Source organism: Trachurus japonicus, chromosome 5 (assembly GCF_045865225.1).
Source record: "Trachurus japonicus isolate A0001 chromosome 5, Traja_1.0".
NCBI classification, from domain to species: Eukaryota; Metazoa; Chordata; class Actinopteri; order Carangiformes; family Carangidae; genus Trachurus; species Trachurus japonicus.
The window spans coordinates 19,118,986-19,141,785 of NC_140911.1; the positions used below are offsets into that span (position 1 = coordinate 19,118,986).

At 39.9% G+C, this 22,800-nt stretch overlaps 2 protein-coding genes across 3 annotated transcripts in view; both read left to right on the forward strand.

Moving 5' to 3' along the window:
* golt1a (golgi transport 1A) overlaps positions 1 to 22,800 on the forward strand; it is a 277,908-nt gene that overhangs the window by 221,408 nt on the left and 33,700 nt on the right. The window lies entirely within an intron of this gene.
* raly (RALY heterogeneous nuclear ribonucleoprotein) overlaps positions 1 to 22,800 on the forward strand; it is an 80,531-nt gene that overhangs the window by 55,058 nt on the left and 2,673 nt on the right. Inside the window, exons 5-8 of one of the 2 annotated variants that reach the window (XM_085776668.1) lie at positions 1,390 to 1,553; positions 9,110 to 9,232; positions 10,190 to 10,374; positions 13,414 to 13,461. In XM_085776668.1, the coding sequence (XP_085632794.1) occupies positions 1,390 to 1,553; positions 9,110 to 9,232; positions 10,190 to 10,374; positions 13,414 to 13,458 (517 nt within the window). In that variant the 3' untranslated portion in view covers positions 13,459 to 13,461. The remainder of the gene's footprint in view (positions 1 to 1,389; positions 1,554 to 9,109; positions 9,233 to 10,189; positions 10,375 to 13,413; positions 13,462 to 22,800) is intronic. The other variant, XM_085776669.1, reaches the window with a different exon arrangement.

Genomic DNA, 22,800 nt, shown 5'->3' on the forward strand with positions numbered 1-22,800 from the left:
GCTCAGGCCATGTTCTGATCTCCTGGCTCACATAAAACCCGTTAGGATCAATAGTATCAGTTTTCTACAAAATCAGAACCAGAATCCAGCTCTGCCTTTGTAACATGTTTACAGGAAATCTTCAGCACGACAACAAACCATCACTTCAACACGACTAACCCTTTTACTTCAGACACAGGGGTCTGTGTGTCAGTGACCTGATAGGTTTTTGACTCGTACCATCACGTCGGGACTCACATGGGTCTCACACAGAGGATTCAACTCAACTCATGGTTGAATGAAAAGTAAATTCTCCAGTGCAAGTGTTAGTTCAGATTCTCATTTGATGCAGAGTGTGGGACTTGTGGTTCATCACAGGTGAACAAGTTAACCCAGGTGTAATTTCATGTTTACCGTGGAGTTATCAATCACATGATCTCAACTGATCGTGTCTTCCACTGCTACAGACGAGACTGAAATCAAAAGCCACCTTAAAACAGAAGTGAAGATGGCTGCAAAATATTTGAATGCTGACATCTACCCTCCGCTATATCTGTACTCTTATTTTGAAGTAGATATTTATTTTTTCTCCCTGTTCATCACAGGAAAATAAACAACCATTCCATTACCAGTCATGCTTGAACAGTTTGTAACAATTTTTAGATATAAGATGATAAATAGATGATAAATAAGATTTTTGAATTAAGATTCACTTAATTTGAATTATTTGAGATGCCTCTGTCTGTCAGACCCACTCAAAACCAACATTACCACCTCGGCACCTGTCAGCGGGAGTCTGGGTGTGTAACTCCAGTTGTGGCCGTTTAGGTGAGGTCAAACAGCACTTGCAGTGGAAGAGAGGATGAAGAGACAAGTCTCTCTATGAAGTTCAGAAAGAGATGTTCTCACCTTCATGCAGGAGATGGGCCGATGACACCTGAACCGATAAATAACATGTGTGTTATATGTGCAACATTCACATGACTCTGAGCTGGAAACTTGTTGAACATTAAAGTGGGAAACACAGCAGCTACTAACAGCTGAAAACAAAATCATAAATCATCAGAAGAGCTGTTTTATTTTCTATCAGTGAAGTTTCCAGAAAAAGGAAAAATGCTCGCCAGAAAAATGATGTTTCTATAAAACTGATTTATTTTACCAAGTATGTTTTGTGGGAAACCTAATTACTTCCTGGATTATGTTCCATGGAAACCATTTTTTTATATGAGCCAATCTCTTTCCTGTTCGGCATCATTATAGCATGTTTACTCCAAAATGTGTTTGTTATTACAGATAATGAGGGTTTGAATGTAGTATCTGTGACCTCTTTATTCCCACCTCGTTTTTTGTTTCTCTTCTTCCCTTCCTCTCTGTCCTTACCCCCCACATTATCTTGTTTTCTCTCCTCAGGTTGTTCGAATACCGTGGCCGGGTGTCTCCAGTCCCTCGGGTGGTGCCTATCAAACGCCCACGGGTGGCGGTGCCTGTGGTACGACGGGTCAAATCCTTTCCAGTCAAACTGCTGGCACGCAACGCTCCCATCCTTCCCACCAGCAACGGCACTAAACAGAGATGTGAGTTCCAACCTGATTCTTTCACATTGACAGTAGCTACCATTGTCTTATCTAAATCCTCACAGACTGTTTATCCTCTACAGTAAATGGTCGTTCTCGTCCTATTCTCACTTTATTTTCCTAGTCACAGAGCTTCAAGGTACAAACATTTTCTAAATAATACTGTAGAAATTCCAGTATAACATATTGGAGATCATCCATGCATCCAGCTGTAGCATCAGTTTTACCTTGAGCAGTTGCTGGTGCTGTTGTGGTGCAAGAGTCCCAGTCAAGTTGTCTAAATAAAGTTTTTGTATCAACATCAACTTTCACATCATGTTCATGTGGTGTGAGCAACAACATATTGCAACAATGCCACCGGAGGAAGTTTCACCTCTAAGAAAGCAGTAAAGTAAAACTGCTGGATAAGCACAACACATGTGCATAAATACCACAGTGAGGATGGTTTCAGTTTAAGAGAAAAAAAAAAAGTATTGGGGCGCCGAGTGGCGCAGTGGTTTAAGCAGGAGCCCCATGTATTGAGGCTATAGTCCTCATGCAGGCGGCCCCGGTTCGAATCCTGCATCGGGCAGCCCTTTCCTGCGTGTCATTCCCCCTCTCTCTGCCGTCCCATTTCCTGTCTGTCTCGACTGTATTGTCAAATAAAGGCATGAAAAAGCCAAAGAAATATACTTTTAAAAAAAAAAGAAAAAAATGTATCAACAAAAAAAAAGTGAAATTCATTAGAACACATAAATGGGCAGCCGCTAACCGTTGTAGCGGGGAACCAAGACAAGATGGAAATAATCAAGTGCAAATAGATAATTAAGGAACAAGATAACAACACAAAATGTATATGACACACAAAGTAAGGAAAAGGCCAAATTATACAGGACAAAAACAGTGTGCTCCTTTCCCGGGTGATGGCCAATGTTGAGCCAAACAATAAGCCAAGGCCTCCAAATGTATTTTCATATATTCCATATCTATTTCTATATATGATTACTGCAGAAATGCATGGAATGTGCATTATTCTGTTCTGTTTGCGTTTCTCGCAGTTTTGAAAACAGCAACAGCATTTGAAAGAAGAAATGTTGCAAATACACTATGGTGACAAAAGTATGGGACCACCACACAGCTTTTATGTCATCCAACCCCATAGGCACTAATATGTGTAATGTATAAGCATACTGTAAGTACAATATTAGTCTTTACAGTAAGTGTATCAGTCTACATTTTCCACAAGAAAGAAGAGATACAGAGCAGAGCATCAGAACATCTGAGGAATGTAAATCACAACCCAAAAAAAAGATGAAATCAAAAGAGGTATTGTACAATTATATTCTATTTTCTGCACAGTTAATAGTAAATTTTAAGTCATAGCAGCATTCACCTGAGATGTTTTGTCCATCAGGAGATGGTGATGCAGATAAACGATGTCCCAAACCGGGCCGCACGGCCATGACAAAAGAGGGAGATGCACACAAAAGCCAATTAATCAAAGTATTTATTTAAAGGGACAACGAGGAGTTTTGGAGAAGCGAAGCGTTTTCACACTACATTTATGAGCCTCCGCGCACCGTAAAATTCTTTGACCGGCGCAAGACGGACTCATGTTTTCATTCATCAATAGTCAGAGGTTCAAAGAGGTTCACATACCGTCGTAGTTCTGACCATAAACGGCGATTCAGCTGCGTTATTCTCATGACTCGCCATGAAAGGAAACGCTGGTCGGCTCGACCAGCATTTCTGCCACCACTAATAATAACAAAATAACCATAGAGACAGAACGATATATTTATGGAAAATGGGCCCATTAACAAGTGTGGGTAGCGGAGATTCATCCACATTAACGTGAGACTTTTTTATAACTGAATAGAAACTCCTCGTTGTCCCTTTAAAGAAAGGTAACATAAAAAGCCAACCTAAACTTAGCATAGTGTGAGTGGTCTGTAAGGTCAGTGATGTAAGTGAGTGCACACAGTACATAGGAGAGTGTGTGTGGTGTTGTGAGGTGGAATAAAGGATCAGATTGTCGCAGGTAGGAGTGAGAACCAGAGAGAGTGTTGTAGGCCCACAGCCTCCCAGAGCACGAAGCAGGGAGGGTCGTCACGATGGATTACTGATGTTTTAGAGGTGGTGGGAATCAGTGGTGATGTGAACCTGGGTGACTTCAGTCTCAAAGGAACTTTAAAGAGAAGAACTTATCTCCAGTCGTATTCTGTGGAGATATCATCCCTCCACAGGGAGTTTCTCAGAGGTCAGAGGTCAGAGGTCAGAGCTGCTGCGGAGAAGTGGGAGCTGGCAGGACTTCTGCGTAAAGACACATTCACGGCGTCAGACAGCTGACTGACGGTCTCCAGGTGCTTCAGTGTGGGAGCTCTTGTGGTTTAAATGAGCAGTGACCGAGAGCTGGAGCTTATAGCTGAATGTCTGATGGTTTTACAAACTTCTGGTTTGACTCTCAGCTGCTGTCAAACAACCTCTGTACAGGTTGAACCCAAACAGGAACTTAGCTTCTCTCATTCTGTTCAGCTGTGTTACAGCAGCGACTACGCACACACACACACACACACACTTACTGGTACAAAAATATTATCAAAATAATAATTTTAGTGTCAAATAACTAACTGAATACTGAAAAATTACTGGTGTGATAAGAAAAACCTTACTTATCTGTTTTTGATGTGTACATTTTTTAGTTTCATCCTCCAGGCCATCCTCTAACATATTGTATTCAACCACCAGGGGGTGTTCAAAACTTTATGGCGTCACTTTTAGGAGCTTCAGTTCATTCCTTATTTACTGAATTATATTAGTTTTTTACTTATTTACTGAATTATATTAGCTTTATATTTTTAGCAAAGAGCCTGGACAGGGAGGAAGGGTCTCGAAAATAGTGGTGGGTGATGCTGCAGAATTTTGATCCAATGCCAGGTTATTCAGAATAACCAATGCTCCGATGTACTTCTAATAGATGTAATACAAATACAAATTACTTTATTAATCCCCAAAGATAAATTAATTTGTCTGTCAGCTCATCACCTTTTGCAGAAGATTCAAAAACCCCAATGGCTAAAGGTACAAGGGATCCTCTATATCTCTCCTTCAGCAGCAAAGAGAAAGGAGCCGTCCACCACCGCTGCTTTGTCCAGAATGGCCTCCACCATCTTCACTGTGCAACTCTCCACCACACCCCCCATTGAATTGATAAGGGAAACATGACTGAAGACTCTGATATCATTAAAAGTGCCTCATGTTTGGCCGGTATTCATTAACCACTTCATGGAGAACCAGCAGCACAGTAACCATAAAGCACCTCAGCTGGAACAAGATGGCGTCCTCCAGACTTCACACTTTCAATGAAAGAAGCTCCTCTGTGAAGAGTCTCCTCTCCCCACAGAAGTCTCTCCACTAGCAGTCAACAAGATACGACAGAAACACAACAAAAATAAAGCAAAGGTTGAGTAAAAGCAGTCAGACTTTGCTGCTCCTAGTTGAAACGCATGTTCCTGAATGGAATAATTAAATGAAGATTGAGGATGTAAACCTTTATCATGGATCCTCATGGGAAATGTGAACCCCCTGGCTAACCAGTGAAATGAACGGGGGGCACCTGTGAAGAGCCAGCAAGCATATCATGAATGAGTTTGACAAAACCAACAATATTTTGGACCGTGTGGATTTACCCAGTTCCAGTGCAGGACCAGTGAACAGAGAGGCCAGGACAAGTGGAGAGAAGAAAGGTGGAGGACTAGTTCTGCTTGTGAAAAACCTGGTTCAACCACGAGCGAGGCCTTTGGCCACGCCTGACCATAAGATTGTATCAAGAGTTGAGATCCTACATCTTTTATTAATTTTTCTTTTTCTTTTCTTTTTCTTTTTAGAATTTATTTATTTATTTATTATGTAACAAAAAAGATGAAATGACAAAAGACAACAACAAAAAACATATAACAACAAACAAACAATATAATTCCTAATTACATAAAATGCTCAAAAAGGAGTAGGGGCAAGTGTAACACTTATTTAGTTTAATTTCAAGTCAACTGCTAAAACCAAGGACCTTACAACTTTTAATTTTAGTGAAATAAAGATATGTTTACCTTCTTGTCTGGCTGGATGCCTTTCCTCTATAGTGGCCACAAGGATGATTATAACAGCACACAGGATTTAAAGTTCAACTAGACTGAAATTTGACTGCGCAGTCTCGCCAGCTCGCACCCTGTGCTGAACTTGCACTTCATTTTATTGACAAATGTGACACAATTACGTGTGACCCTGGTGCGTTCAGTTTGCCGATCAGTACAGTACAATGCAGTGTTGCAATGGTCAGACACACCTGGATTAATTAGTTTGTCCAATAATGTAAGACAGGAAATAAAGGAGCTTGCTTAAAGCCTATAAATGTAGACCTCATTGACCTGCTTTGAGTTATTTGTTGCACCTTTGAGGGACGGGCTTAGGACAGTGTCTGTCCAGTGCTGATGTCATTGTTTAAAGATGAACAGAAATGTCTGCCCAGTTGTCACGAGTTGCCGCACGAGTTTACCCGAGTAAGGAAAACAAATTTGATTGGTCGTTATCGAGCGGGCGGGATATTCAAATCTTGGGGCGAGGCCGAGCTCCGTGTGTGTGTGTGTGTGTGTGTGTGTGTGTGTGTGTGTGTGTGTGTGTGTGTGTGTCTCAGATGTTTGATTGACGGATGACGGATCCAATATCAGTGGCTGGTGAATCGTCTTTTGTCTTTTATGCTTGAATATCCTTGTTATTAACTTTTATGCCTTGTTTCTGCTGAATGTTTGTATAGTTGTGCATATATTTGCTATTGTCTTTTAACCTATCTTTTCTCCCTCACAGCCCCCCTCCCCTTCCCCCTCAAGAAGCTTAATGCCTCTTGTCAGGCCATCATTGTAAATAAGAACTTGTTCTTAATTGATTCTGCCTGGTTAAATAAAGGTTAAATAAAAAAATAAAAATCGTGTACAGGCTGACATATAATCCGTGCGCCTGCATTATCCGATGCGAAAAAAATACCACACTTTCATCCCGGATTTAATCAAAAATAGAATTTTGCACAAAGTTTGGCCTCCATCGTCTGATAGATGAGTTATTACACTAATTTTATGACCCAGAGTGGGCTCAAATTCAATTTTCTTTTCTGTACAGGTTTAAAGACACAAAACTGGCTGCTAGTATTTTTTTTATTTCTGGTTGAAATGATTAATCTATTTAGATTTACTTATTCATTTCAGGTTTGAGGCACTTTTTTTTTTTTGGCCAGGGGCAGCTCTGCTCTCAAAGGCCACATCTAAAAGATTCTAGCTGAAGTGACTATAGGAACTGAAACAGTCAGTGATTCCTTCCTGTCTTAAATCCTGGCTGCTACATCATGAACATTAGTGTCTGTGGATCAGTTTAAAGTCTTTGGAGCTGAGCTCTGAGAGTTTAGTCCATCTTAGGTTTTTACAACACAGATCAAAGAGTTTCACCCACAACTTTAGAGTCACTCAAAGATGTGTGTGTGTGTGTCTGAGACACAGATGCCTCTCAACTTGGTCTGGTCATAGCGAGATTTCTGTATTGAGACATTTCTGTTGAGAAAACTTGAGGCGTGACAGAGAGAGCAGGGGAAAGAAAACTGAAAAAAGAAAACAGAGACAAGGATGAAAATAGATGCATGGGAGAGAGAGACAACAAAAGAAAATGTGTCTAGAGAAAAAATGGAGATGCGTAAATGAGAATGTGCTGCAAGACAAGAAACAAGGGAAGAAATAAAGGAGGGACAGAGAGAGGAATAAGGGGAGGAGAGAGAAAGGACATAAGGAGAGATGGGTGAAGGGAGGAGTGATCATGTATTGAGCAACAGCCACATCCACTCACAGTTGGTGAAATATGGTAGTAATTGTAAGTTCATTGTGGTGAAACAAAAACAATCACCAGATGTGTTTCATGGCTCCAGTTGTTTTCTCCTGCCACTAATGTACTCATCACTTTGTCTGTCTTCCTTTAATCTTCTCTCACACACTCTATCTCTCTCTTGTTTACTGTGTTGTAGTTGTATCTTTTTTCTTGCAGAACAACAAAAGTTACATAATGAATCAAGAACTTCAAATAAAGAATGTGTTTACGTACCTATGTTTTACAACTTATGATCAGGAATGAAAGTGTTTTCTGACTTAAGTAACTTGTTTTTTAATGCCTTTCAGTGCCATTATTTAAATTTAATTGACGATTGCCTGCAGGTTCATACTTAATGAAAACACAGTGGCTGCATAAGCCATAACAGATTCTGGCCCTCACACACAAATTGATACAGTACATTGATTTTTTTCTCTTATATTTATACACTTTTATGCTCACATTTATACACTTTGCTCCCATACACTGCAATGTATACATTTAATACTATAAGCAATATATGTATGTGTTTGAGAGTGAAATATGTACGTAGAGTAGAATGTATGTGTGAGAGTGAGTATAGTGGAAACGGAAGGAGTAGAGGTATAGTCGTCAGAAGACAATGCGGCAAATTAACACAATGAATGTATGTGTTCATAGTGTGTATATATATAGATATATATTTACACATACAATATATATTAAATTATGCCACAGCCGTACATTTCAAGAGAATAAGTTATCAGAAAGAACATTTATCGAGAAATAAATACACATCAGTGAAGGATGTGTGATAAATGTCATCAGAGGATGAATCGTGTTCCCATTGAACCTGTGATCCTTCCTCTGGTCTTCAAGGAATAGTTAGTCGCTGTAGTCATAGCAGTAGGTTTGTTACCTTTATTTATCGCTGTAAGCTATTTTTAGAACGGCCGAGAGCTACGCTACGGAGGCTAATGGGATTTCTTGGTTTCCCTCATCAAACTCATAAAATACACAATCCAAAAACTCCAAAACGCTCTCGTGGACAAACTGTCCCTGAAGGCAACGTGCATCAGCGGTTTTGCATGAATTTCCCTCTAAAACAACTCTGTGTGGTAACGTTGTGTTATTATCTCATAGCGTGGTGAATGTGCAGCTCACAACTTGTCCACAAGAGCGCTTTGGAGTTGTTGGATTGTGTATTTGATGAGTTTGATGAGGGAAACCAAGAAATCCCATAATGAGCCTCCGTAGCGTAGCTCTGAGCAGCTCACGGCTCTGCTCCACCGTTCTAAAAATAGCTTGCACCGACAAATAAAGGTAACAAACCTACTGCTATGACTATAGGGATTATGGCAATGGGCCAATTTGCCAAAATGTTGAACTTACCCTTTAACGTTCATTCAGAGTGTTTATCACTGTAACTATATTAAACATCAACATATCTCTGGTAGATTTACATGTAACTGAAGCTTCTGTTTGTTTCTGCTTGACTCCTCCTCTGAAGAGCTCAGGAAGCTCCGAGATGTGGAGTTAGGAGCCCTTTACTAACTTCAGAGTAGTAAATCCAGCCTGTATTTGACACAAGTGTCAAGCGGGATGATATTCTTCTTACACTATTGTAACTCATTAAAAGTCAATGTGACTAATAACATCTCTCGTCACCTCTTTTCTGTTTGTCTCTGTCTTTCTAGCAGCTGTGAGAAGCACAGAGCTTCAGGCGATCAAGTCAGAGCTGACTCAGATTAAAACCAACATTGAAGCTTTACTGGGCAGACTGGAGCAAATCACAGAGGACACACACATCAAAACCACAGGTAACCACACACACACACACACACCATCATGAGTTGGAAACGCCTTCAGATTCCCTCAAGTGGCTTTTTAGATTGCCACTACAGCAGTAATGCTACTTCCTGCTGTTATTTCACGTCAGAATCTCAGAATTATGGAATTAATGAAAACGTTTTCTTCACATGTACAGTACATTATCAGCAAATGACGAATCTCTTTTTTTTCAACCAGGTGAATTTACTTTTCCTATGTTGCTCAGAGCGTTTTTTTTCTTTTTGTATGAACTTTATTCATGCAACAGAGACAATATTATGAAATGTCTGAATGTTTTAGTTCAGGCTAAATATCTTCCACACAAGCCTGAAAGATCCTCATAAAATGACTGATGTATGTCCTCATAAAGTCAACAGCGCCCCAGTGAAGCTACTTCTCATGTCATTACATAAGTGTGCGTCCATACTGTAGCTCTCAGTTGATTCACTGGTTGTGGAATTTAGATGGGGTTATGTTCTTCATGCTCCTGCCTCTTTGATGCTCCGACAATGGAGGTTTAATAACCTTTAAATGATGCACAGTGAGAGAAATTAAAGCCACTGAAAACTTTTTGATTTTGATTTGCAAATGATTGACAACAAATTATCCCAAAAACCATATTTTGCAAGTTTCGAAATAAACCAGTCAGGTCTAGAGATCTGAGGTTTCATGATTGAACTAAAACTAGAACCAGGCATTTGTCAATAGAGTCAGGTCACTGAGTGTGAACACCGCGTCATCACACCTTCTCACTTAAAGCAACATTGCAGAGTTCATCAGCCTTAAAATAATGTTTCAAGACCCATTGCAATGGTAGAAAAATGGTTAATAGGATGAATGGTGCTGCCGCTGCAGCCTGAGCCGGGTCACATCGGCTGGAATTCACTCTGCCTTTTTGTAATGACAGTTGTTTTTTTTTTTTTCTGGTTCTGTGTATTTTGGTCCAGAGTCGAGGAAGGCAGTGGTGTGTAAAAATGAGGAGGCATGGCAGGAGGGGGAGGAGTCGAGCTCAGAGCTAGATGAAGAGGAGGAGCAAAGACAGAACAGTGAAGCTGAGGAAGAGGAGGAGGAGGAGGAGGAAGAGGAGGAGGTGGAAGGAGAGCAAATGCAGGACGACGGCCATAACCACATGGTGAGTGTAACAACGTGTGTGTCCTGGTGAAGCTGAAACTCTAACTTCTTTAAAGACTCCTGTCAAATCACTATCTTGCGAACAAATCTAACACTTGCCAGTCAGAAATGAATCAAAGGTTTGACAACTCTGGAGTCAGCTCCAGTCCATGACAAACCTGGAATTGTTCCCAAGGTCAACATTAAAAAAAAAATGAGGTCACAAAAACTAAGAACTCCTGTGTATGACGATAAACAAGTGTTTGCCAGGGATGAAGAAAACTTCCATCTTTCCTGCAGTCTGTCTGTATCACTACACCCTTTGACCATCACTATGACAACACTCTGCTCCCAGAGAGCAGGGGATCTGACAGAGTGTCCGGCTTCATCATCTAGTAACATAATGAGCAACAGGAACATCGCAGTCTCCAGACCTGAACCACATGGATCTGGTCTAGTCTGAACTGGACTGAAGGTGGAAGTGACTTTTCACTTTGTGTCACCACCACCTTTTCCTTCTCTTGTATTTTGTGCACCAAGCAATCTTGATAACTCATAACTCTTTGATTTATTTATTTTTACATAAACTGTAATTTGTATAGTCCTGTGTTTAACATTACCATATCTGTTGAACATGTGTGGAAATGTTAAATTTACATTAAAGCAGAAGTAAGCGATCCGGTCGTTTTGGCTAATGCTGCGTTCCAGGCAGGCTTTTGAAACCGTAAGTTTTCTTCAAGTCACAACTTAAGACTTTGTAGCGTTCCAGGCAACCCGCAACTCGCGTTTCTCCGACCTGTTTTACCTGTGAAAGTCATCGAACTGGTACGACTTCACAGGTCGGAAAAACACGAGTTACGGGCTGCCTTGAACGCACCATAACGTCTTGTCAGCCGATGGAGTTAGCAGCCCCCGCCCTCGTCATGGATCTATTGGTCCTCGTCCCTACGTCACCACATTCAGGCGCATCCCTTGGCTGCACACACAGCCCTTTATGCCGTTCTCTCTCCTCATTGGATAAAACTTGTAGGATACAAGAAAAGTTTTCTCCTGGGCTCAGAGCAGAGCAGAGTGACTGACAGACCCGTGTTTCAGTCCAAACACTCTATGTAAGTGATTGCTGTGGGAAGATACAACTATTTAAGACTTATATTAACACAAAAATATTGCTTACTTCTGCTTTAAATTTACATTAACAATGGGATCCTGAACCTAACCCCAATCATCAGGATATCAGATATCCTGATGATTGGGGTTATAGGTTCAGGATCCCATTGTTCTGTCTGTGTGTTTTTTTTGTCCCATTGTCATTATTTTCTATACTGGTTGTGCGCAGTGAATGGATGGTTTGGACATGTGTAGTCACTCAGCTGTACAGTTCACAAAACAACCACTAGTAATTAGGTAAAATTCAACAAGCGCAGGTAAGACCATCCAGACATCAGTGCCAGATGTGAACAAAGGTCTCACTAATAAGCACACACACAGGACTGATGGAGAGATTAGGTCTGTTCAGCAGCTGCAGCGTATGAGCATCTGTGAAGTGGTTACAGACTAATCAGGGACTCAATGATCTCAAGATGTTTCCTGCAAGTCTATACTGCAGGTACCAGTCCAGTAAGCCCAGTCCAGTATGGACACTGCCGTATGCTGTAAACACCAATCAGGGTTAGGTCGCACCTGCCATGAACAACCTGGCATTTTCCTCTATTACCTCATATATTTCTGTATGTTAATGTAACTGAAGCAGCAGTCAAGAGACAACAAGACACTTGAGTCTGATCCTAACTCTGGGAGCAGTACAGGGTGTGACAGCTGTTAATTGAGTTTAGGAAACTGAAATTGTATTGATTGACAGGAGATTAATGATGGAAGACTGTTTGATTACATTTTCTTTTATCTATGTGACTTTTCTTTGCGTCCTAAACCTTTACATGAATCATCTTCTGAGGCCAGTTTCTCAGAGAGCTCAGACACTCACAGCATCAACAATCTTATTTGGGTCAAAACACACTTTGACCTCCAGTCCCCAGATGGATCTAATCCTCAATAATATGGCTGTTGAGCAAGTACAGGAGACTAAACTCCTTGGGGTAACCCTAGACTGCAATTTGTCATGGTCAAATCACACAGATATACTAGCACAAAAGATGGGGAGAAACATTTCCATAGTGAAGAGATGCTCTCATTTCTTAACAACAAAGTTGAAAAAATTAGTCTTGCAAACACTGGTACTGTCACAACTGGATTACTGTGCGATGGTGTGGTCGGGAACATCGAAAACTAATTTAGGGAAGCTACAACGGGCTCAAAACAGAGCAGCTCGCGTTGCCCTTGACTGTACCTTAAGATCCAACATTAATGACATGCATGTCCAACTTGACTGGCTGAAAGTAGATGCAAGGTTAAAATCATCTCTAATCTCCTTTGTGAGAGACATTTATTATTTTAAAATCCCTGATTGTCTATATGAACAACTTACACTCAGTGCTGATACACACTCATATCCCACCAGACATGCAATTAGTGGTAAATACTGTGTTCCAAAAGCAAAAACCAACTTCAAACAACAAACAGTGCTCTACAGAGCCATTGTTGAATCGAATTCTCTTCCGGGTCACATCTCTAAAACCCAGAGCAAGGTCAGTTTCAAAAAACAGGTGAAGAAACACCTAATGACAGCTCACAAAAGGTTGTAATGTACCCATAAATGATCTATTTCCTGTGTGTGTCGCTGTATCTGAGTGTGTGTTTTGACACTGTATATGTGTGATGATTCCTCACAGAATCACATGTGTCCCTATATCTTATATCCGATATCTGATTAGATGTTTAGATTATTGACTATATGCTGTTGATTTTATATACTGTAGTTGTCTATGTAAATCTTTTGTTATGTTTGGACTGTGTATTTCTGAATTGTATTTTTATTTTTATCTTATTATTTTTATTGTTACACTGATCGGACCCCAGGAAGAATAGTTGATGTAAACTACATCAGCTAATGGGGATCCAAATCAAATCAAATCAAAACTCTGCTCTGTTTTTCTGTTCTGTTCAGGAAAACAGTCGCTTATCACCAGAGATGGACTCCATCCACCCCTGAGAGGTGAGTGTTTTTGCGAACACACTCAATCTAACCAGTCTGTCTAACTGTAAAGGCCAGGTGAGTTCTCCATGAATCCTCTTTGTTTTGACTGATACAGTGTTTTGTTGATGCACACATAAAAATGATGCAGTTATTCCTGCTGCAAAAACAAGATGCTTCTTCTTCTTCTTCAAAGACTTTGATGTAAAGTTTAATATCAGATTTAAAAAAAAAAAAAAATATATATATATATATGGGTTTAAAACTCTGTAGCTTGTGGTGTATTTTTCTTGTCTCAGACATAATGAAGTATAATTTAGGATTGCTGTAACGTGCCATGGCAATATTATAGTATTGCTTCTTGCTTGAAATGAAAAATACCTGACATCACATCACAGACCACTGGACTTGTGGTGAATTTCTGCTCCTGTCCAGATTCTCACCAGACGAGAGTCACTGCGATTTCTGGAAATGCTGTAAGTTTGCTTTATTCTACTGTATTTTGTCATGCGAAATGTTTGTAGAATTCAATCTAGTAGAGCATCACAAGAATGTTTTTAGTGCTGGTTGAGGCTGGGAAGTTAACCAGCTATAACGTTGCTATCTACTCCAATTATGAATGAATAGCAAGACATCCGATAGTCAGTACAGATCTTGTTGTTTTTGTCTGTGAAAAATCATTATTTAATACTAAAATATTTGGTAAATGTGTAGCGTTGTCTAGTTAGCTGATGTGTAGTTAAGTTAACTCAGTCAAAGGGTTACATATGTTAACCGTGATGGTGTAATGTAGTGTAGTGCTTGAGGCATGGGACTCTCTCGTTTAGCCTGTTTGCCCAAACGCTGCCGGCTGTGAATTCATTCAGACAATGCCAGGTTATGGGGCAACTTCCCACAGGATTGTGTGGATAAATCAGAAAATGATATATTATTTCCCTGTTTCATAATAAAAAGCCCTGCTCCCTCTCTTCATTAACTCCTAAGCTTGCTCGACCAGTACTGCCAATTCTCCCTTTCTCTCCGACTCTCGCTAGTTGTTGCCAACATTGAATGTTGGGTTTTTGAGCAGCAAAAAATGAATCCTTCATGTTATACTGATTTAAAAGTTATTGAGGCAGTGGTGGGATATCTAGTTCTAAAGCATGGCAATTGTAATGGCAGATGATAATTATTATGTGTGTTTTGTTGTATTCGTTTATGACAATTCATCCAGCAGCTTATTTAACGCTCTCTCCTTCACTCTTCTTTCTCAGTGTACTACAAGTGCCTGTTTTGGCTGCAGAAGAGGGCATCCCTACTACAAGGTGCTGGTGTGGCTGATGAATTTTCCCTAAGTGTTGGGTTAGTTACTAAATTAAATATAGTATTTTTTTGCATTACATTGCATTGCATTGCAAAGTTTTAAAGGTCCAGTGTGTAAAAAGTTTTTACAGCTTCATGTATGTATGTGTGTGTTTTATTTGTTTTTGTTGTCTCTGTCAGCGTGGGTAGCAATCTTCACCAGCTTCCCATGTACACATCTTGGTCCACTTACGAAAGTCATGTGTGCAGACTGGAAACAGTGCAGAGGTAGGTGGATTTCCCTCTGCACATCTGTATCATAATCAGATGCGTAACAGTAGAGTTGAAGCTAAAAGTTGCAGGACAGGACGTTCCAAAGCGTTACATTGCTCTCTGGCTGGTGTGATGTTGTTAACAGGTTTTTGGTCAGAATCAACCCTAAGGATGGTCTACATGCTGTGTCAGATGGAGAGTGAGCAAGAGGACCCGGAGGATGGTGGCAACCCACAAACTGAGGACCACTGGAAAGCAAATTAAAAGATTGTGGATTATTGGATATAACTTACTGAGTAAAACAATATCATTGATGAATGTTGTGTGCTTAACCCTGTTAAGGCAGGAGGAGGAGAATGCTAAAGTCATTTCAACTTGTCCTATTTCAACACACTCCATCCTTACACAGCCTTAGATCGTTCTCTTGAGTCTCTCCATCATCACACACAAAGAAGTTGTTTTCCACTGGATTTGTTAATGTGTTGTTTTTCAAATGTAAATTTCTCGAAGCAGTTTCCTGTGCTGACAAATGAAAGCGAGGGACTTAACAGGTTTCCTTGATGAAAAACAAATTCAGTCCAGTGTTTAAAACAAGTCTGAGTGAAATCATCAATATCTGAACACTGTGGAAATGTTTTTCAAGACTGGAGGAAATTTGAAATGTGTGCAGGCTTAGGGCAAGGAGTTATGAAAATAACACACACTCACACACACACACACACACACACACGCTATGCAGCCAGAAACACAAACCATGCAGTGCATGCCTCAGTAAATATACAGTCATTGCCTGGAAAAGCATCCACAGCTTTAACAAAACAAAGTCAAAGGTCTGGATTTGATTGAAGTCAGATCCTGGTGTTACAGCAAAAAATACTCACTTTCTGTGCCACCCACCAGCCTCAGTAAAACACAGCAATGAGGCGACCGGTAAAACTTGAATTATGTTTAACACAGGTCAGTTCATCCCTCCAATCAGGAAATTATGCTTTAAATTAGCTATTTTTTTTAGCATTATCTGTGTCAAAGTTCATTGCTCCAGGGGAGAATGGGATGAGCATGTGGGTTAGTTGACCCACCCCCTGTATCTTGGCAACCATGCACTTTACCAACGTATCATATCATACAAATCAACTAGCTAATTAATAGCCTGATAACCCACTCTGCTAAAGCAATGAACTTGTATCCTGCTAATGCTAACAAATAGCAAATAGCTCCTTTAAAACTTACATCTTGTTTATGATGTCTATATTGTTGATCCTATCATAAGATAAGATAAAATTACATTTATTTGTCACATGCATAATTATACACAATGCACAGTGAAATGTGTTATTGTGCCTGCTTCCAGAAATAATGAAATAAAAAGTCACTATAAGAATATGAGTTGATGATGTTATGTTATGTATATAATGAAAAAATATATGAAGATATTATAGTTAAAGGTCCTTTTTGTTTTAACTTTCACATATTACAGTTATTAATTCTGTAATCCCTGTTTTTCATTCATTTCATTTGGGAGAATAACTTGCACACATGACCTGAAAAAGAGCCCCATAAACAGATGTTATGCTTCTGTTTATGGGGCAGAAGCAACAGATGAATCTGTTTATTCATCTTAGCCTTGTACCTATATTCTGCATACATTTACCCCTTTTCTATTTAAATGTACAGATGCTTTAAATGTCAGTGGATGTGCTCTGCAGTCTATTGTGAAATAAAAAGGAAGAAAAACACATTTTAAAGTCTTGATTTATAGCATATCATGCACACAATAATGTGTGTAATGCGCACGAGTGACAGTGTCGATGTGGTCTCCAGCACACCAAATACACTGTTGATTTGGGGGGTGGTGTGCTTCTGCCTTTGAACATCTCAGAAATTCTTACATCTGGACCTAAGTCAAAGCGTCTGATCCCTAAAATCATCAACTAAACAAACCCTGACACTGGTGTTTATGTAATGTCTCAAAACACAAGCACACATGTGCCTCATGATGTACACAGATTTAAGCAGAGCTGGAGACTCTGATAACAAGATGTTATCATAGTTTTATCATCGTAGTTAAACAGAGGGACTCTTTGGCCTGAACTGAGATTGAGAAAATAACAAACATTTGACTTACTGGGCTGCACAACACACACCTTCGTCTTCCAGTCATATGGATTTAATAGTTGCTCATTGGTCACACCCGCTCCATGTTTTTTCATATTCTGTCATAAATTGTTTTCTTGTCTATAACAACATCTACTGCACGTCTGCCCATCCTGGGTGAGGGATCCCTCCTCTGTTGCTCACCCTGAGGTTTCTCCAATTTTTCCCCCTGTTAAAAGGGTTAAAAAGGTTTCAGTCAATGTGAGGGTCTAAGGGCAGAGGATGTTGTTAGGATGCTATGTAAAGCCCTATACTGTTTGTAAAAATGGGCTATACAAATAAAAGTGCCTTGCCTTGTCTTGCCTCACAAAACCCACAAACAAGCTGTTTTCTAATGGTTCTCTATAATGAAATCTGTGCCTGTCCAATCACTGACAAAGCCGTCCTGCTGTTTTCATGGACCAGGACTTCATCAGCAAGACCGCTTTCTGGTGATACATTCAAATCAGACATTAAAAACTGCACTCAATGATAATAAAAACAAGGCTGTTCAAATAATGAAAAACACAATATTTAGATATTTAGATTTAAGCAGAGCTCAGGTGTTCAGGAAGTTCCGTCCACCAAAAATAAAAGCTGCTTCAATTTTGTTGGTCCTGACTCTGGGAGGATTGAGTGAACTTGTCCAAAGACACGAATGGCTAGATGTTCTGTGCTAGGGCTGCGTAATCAATGTCAATATAACTGAAATTGAAATTTTGCCAAGTGCAAAATCCAAATCCACAGAAGTAGTTTTTTTATGTCACATAGTTGTGCTCTGTGCTGCAAAGATGATGACTACACAAGCAAAAATCCTATTCTGCAGACATGAAGGATATAATGACAACAATAATATATATATAATAATAATAATGGTAAAAAAAAAAGTACAGAAAACAACATAAGGATAACAACGATAATGACTTGGATGTTGTAGTGTGTTTTGGATTTGACTACAGATTTCGAGTGGAGGACCTTGTTTCTCTGATAGCCATGCTAAGGTGTTGAATGACTGGAACTGATTATCTTGGAAGAGATGATGAAAATGAGTGATACCTTTTTCTTCCCACGGTGAAAAGCGAATAGAGTTGAGAGAAGTTGTTGATGATTTTGATTTGTGACTTTGTTGGTTTACCACCAGGCTTTCTGATTTTGGAGAGGGTAATTAATGGAGTTGAAAAGTTCAGTAAAACTTTACTTGAAGGTCATGAACATTATGTCAATGTCATAACACCCGCGTTTGTAGACATTGACATAATGTTTATGACATGTCCATGACTGTGACATGTCACTCTTATGATCATCATCAGACCTTCAAGTAAAGTGTTACCAAAAGTTATTGTAATGGCATGTGAATAATCCTAAATCATCTGCATATTATCTGATAGACTCAGATCTGACCTTCAACAGCCAGATCAAATCAGTCACCAAATCAGCCTTTTATCAACTTAAAGGTTGACTATGTAGGATTACCAGAACAACAACAGAACGCCAGACCGTTGCTATGTAAAACGGGCCGTTGCTAGGGACTCCGTTCTGATCAGAGGACAGCAGAGGAGGAGAACTATGCAGGAAATTATCATCATAGTTTCATTTTTACCGTCATTAACAGCATAATAAATGACTTTTAGCTTGTTACAGGGAGAGTGGAGGCTCTCTGCCTTCCACACCGCTGCTGAAAACCAAACCTGCGCTCAGAGCCTCCGCTGTCACTGCTCTCGTCAAGTTGAAAAAAAAAAAAAAGTTCAATGGTGAATGTAAACAGAACGTGACAGAAAGTCATTGTCGAGCCCGTCAAATTTTTTTTTAAAACATTATTTCAGACAAAAAATTTTTTTTTAAGGAGAGGCAATACTTTCATTCTGTAGCCCTCAAAACGCCTCGTGGATGTATTATTTTTTTTAAAAATATAGCTTTTGATAAATATTCTACATATTCAACCTTTAAGAACATATCCAGAATGAAGGGTTTTATGTCCCAAACTGATCAGGAGAAGCTGATTCATGCTTTTATCTCCAGTAGACTAGACTACTGTAACGGTCTTCTGACTGGTCAAACAGCTGCAGCTCATTCAGAACGCTGCAGCTCCAGTTTTAACCAGAACAAAGAGATCAGATCACATCACCCCGGTTCTTAAGACCTTACATTGGCTCCCAGTCAGCTACAGAATAGATTTTAAAGTTCTGCTACTGGTTTACAAATCACTGAATGGTTTAGGTCCAGAATACATGAATGACATGTTAGTAGAGTCTAAACCCAGTAGAGCTCTGAGATCTACTGACTCAGGTCAGATAGTGGAGCTCAGAGTTCAGACCAGACATGGTGAAGCAGCATTTAGCTGTGATGCTGCTCACAAGTGGAACAAACTACCAGCAGACCTGAGATCAGCCCCAACTGTAAGCACTTTTAAATCCAGGTTAAAAACATTTCTCTTTTCACGTGCTTATAGCTGAGAACTTAAAACTTTATCTATTTTCTTTTCTTTTACTTTTATTTGCTCTTGCTTTTAACTCTGTTTTTAGTGTTTTGTTTGTTTTTATTCTGTCTTATGCTTCTTTTTTTTAATGTTTTGTCTTTATGTAAAGCACATTGAGTTGCCTTGGTATGAAATGCGCTATATAAATAAAGATGCCTTGCCTTGCCTTGCCTATTAACTAGTTCTATTTATACGTGAGTGGTTTTACATCATCATCCCTAATAAGTATTTTCCAACACTTGTACCTGCTTCTGAAAAGAAAATATGCTTCAGAAAATGACACAAAGCCCCCCACTCACCCACCTCCCTGCTTTTTTTGAACATGAGTTTTAATAGGTGATCTCCTGATTTCATTTGTAGACAGTGAAAAGTGTCTTGTTGCTCTGCGTCTTCTTGTCTTTACAAACTTGATGTACACACTTCCTTAGTCTTCACTTTCCCTGTGACTCATCTACGTACAGTGAGAAATGGACTTGACAAATAACCCTGAAACTGCCTGCTTTTGATTCTAGGTCATTCCAGGGAAAGGAGCTTGCAGGAGTCTGTCTCCCTCACAGAGATTGTAAATTGAGAACCAATATAGCGTGAAGGATACGTTTGTCTGCTATAAGGGGATAGCAGGAATTAATAGGTTGAGCCAGGAGACTGAAAACTAAACAGCAAGTTACTCAGTCAGTATGTCCCCTTCCCAAAACAGCGAGGTTACATCTACCCGTCCTTTATCACCAAGTCTGTGGTGTCCTTGAACGAGACCAAACACAGCAGCAGCAGCAGCAGCAGCAGCAGCAGCAGGGTGTACCACTGAAAGAGAGGAGGCTGCTACCCTGAATAGATTAACATGTCCAGTTGATGGAGGCACCTTCAAAGACTTTCAAGAACTACACACTTAGTCAGAGCCCAGTCATTTAAAACCTTTTTGAAACATTACTTTAATCCTTGACATTTTACACTTCCTAAATTTTAATCCTCTGGATTTTACTTTAGTTTAAGGAGACATGTACAGTACTTCCCCTTCTGTCAGCCCAATTAAGAGCAAAGACATACTGTATAAGTGGACAGAGACTTGCAGTAACCACAAAAAGGTAGTACCAGGATGTAGACAGTGATCACTGATTTACTTTCACATTGAACAGAAAGTATTTTCCTATGTTTATGTGGCTAGAATAGACAGAATAGACTGCTTTCTGTTCAGACTGACACCAACATACTTTTTGTCATTAATGTAAATTGGTGTTGGTGTGGACAGCGATTGTTTTTATATCTATATTCTATATATATTTTTTATTTATGATAATTTAGTGTGGTTACAGCCTAAGTGTGTCCGCAGCATGGACATCAAGGTTTCCACTGGCGCTGAACTGAACAGACATAAGTGACATACTAATGAGAATCTATTTGACTGAGTTATGGCACAGTCTGGAGTCAGGGGTGAACCTTCTGACACTGATTAAAGCAGCCAAGGTCAGAGGGTTTAAAGTATAAATCAGGTGATGAGGGGAGAGAATCTGGAGCTTTTTCTTATGCAGGTTAAACAAAAGGATAGAAATGTGAAATGGCGGTAATGTAAAGCACATGTCTATGTTACAGTTACATAAGAGTCTTTATGAAGTTGGGTTTCTTTTGTTTTGTTTTGTTTTTTGTCCAAAGTGCTTTTTAACACATTTTCACACAGTTTGAGCTTGGATATAATTCATCATACTGACTGAAAGCTCCTCTGGCAGTTACAGTCTGAAAAAGGTGCAGAGATTCAGCCAGAGAATGAGCTGCAGCTGAGGATGAGACTGATTTATAATATGTGTGCATGCACAGCAATAGCATGACCCTGAAGAAGAGTCAGGAAAAATGCTGCCCTCTTACAGTTACATGCTGTCAGGGCAGGCACAAAATAAAATCCTACATAGACCGCCTCATTTCAGTTTGGTTTTGTGATTTAAAGATACACTGCTTGTGTATAGTCACGTTCTTCTTTTATTGTCCATAGTGTGGGGTTATTTTATTGATACCCCCAGGTTTGTTTGGTTTTTTTTCCCTTCTCTCTTGCCCTGTTCAGATCAGACACAATATGTCATCTTTTAATCATGAAGCCTTGCCACACATATACATATATATATGAAAACCAGCCTTTGTCATCAGGAATTCGACTGTTGAAAGAGATGAGATCAGTTAAACTCACTACAGAGAACTAATTTATCTAACAATTGTTCCTGCACGTCAGTCATTCACACTTGTCACATTTCTCTTCCCTTTATTACTTCTATCTTCATCCTCACATCAGAGTCGTAAACTTGTGCAGACAGCGTGTTTGGCGGCCCGGCTCTGAGCTTGTCAGACAAATAAACTACTCGTTCCGACAGCTCTTGCATGAGTCGGTAATACAGCGTAAACCGTTATGGTGGAGGCAGACCTGCAGCCCCTCCCAGAGGACAAAAGCTGGAGGAGGCAGTGGGTGGGGTGAAAGAGGTCAGAGACAATCCTACCCGCCCTTTTTGTTTATGTGTTTGTGTGCTGTGGCAGTTAAAGTGATAGATGGAGAGCAGCCTTTGATCTTGGATGATCTACTGAGCGCATGCAGCAGTTTTTCTGTCTAACTTTCTCAGTCATGACTGTGCGTGCTGAGCATCTGTGTTTTGCCAACATGCTGGTTTGATGAGCCGAGGGGCAACTTGGTCGTCACAATAAAAGAATGTCACCCAAATGTTGGGCTCAGACATCACATCAATAGGATAGCTATGTTGTGTAATATTATATATGTATTACGTTTTATATTTATATGTATATGAGTATGCGAGGGTGTGTGTACCCTATAGTGACAAGGTTGCGGGCTGTCCAGCCTGGACTATGTCCTATGATCCTGTCACCTGGACAGTCCAGGTGACAGGATCATAGGACATAGTTTAATAAGGTCAATGTGTCCAAGTACTGTATGTGTCCATGTAGGAGTAGAACTGGGGCTTTATGAAGCTTTCATCATGGTATCAGCCATTGTAGCGTTAATACATTCTTACTGATCTTTATTGTTTGTTTGGTTTGCCATTTATAGAGACCCATGGTTTCCAGCCCTGTGTGAACCCTGTAAAAGTCGTAAATCTCATCCATTAAGTCCACTAGCATAGCATTTATGAACAGGCGGGGCCAAATCCCTGCTTGCTCGTCCTCATAGCTTAGATGCATGGTGGGAATGAGTCTATTGCGCATAT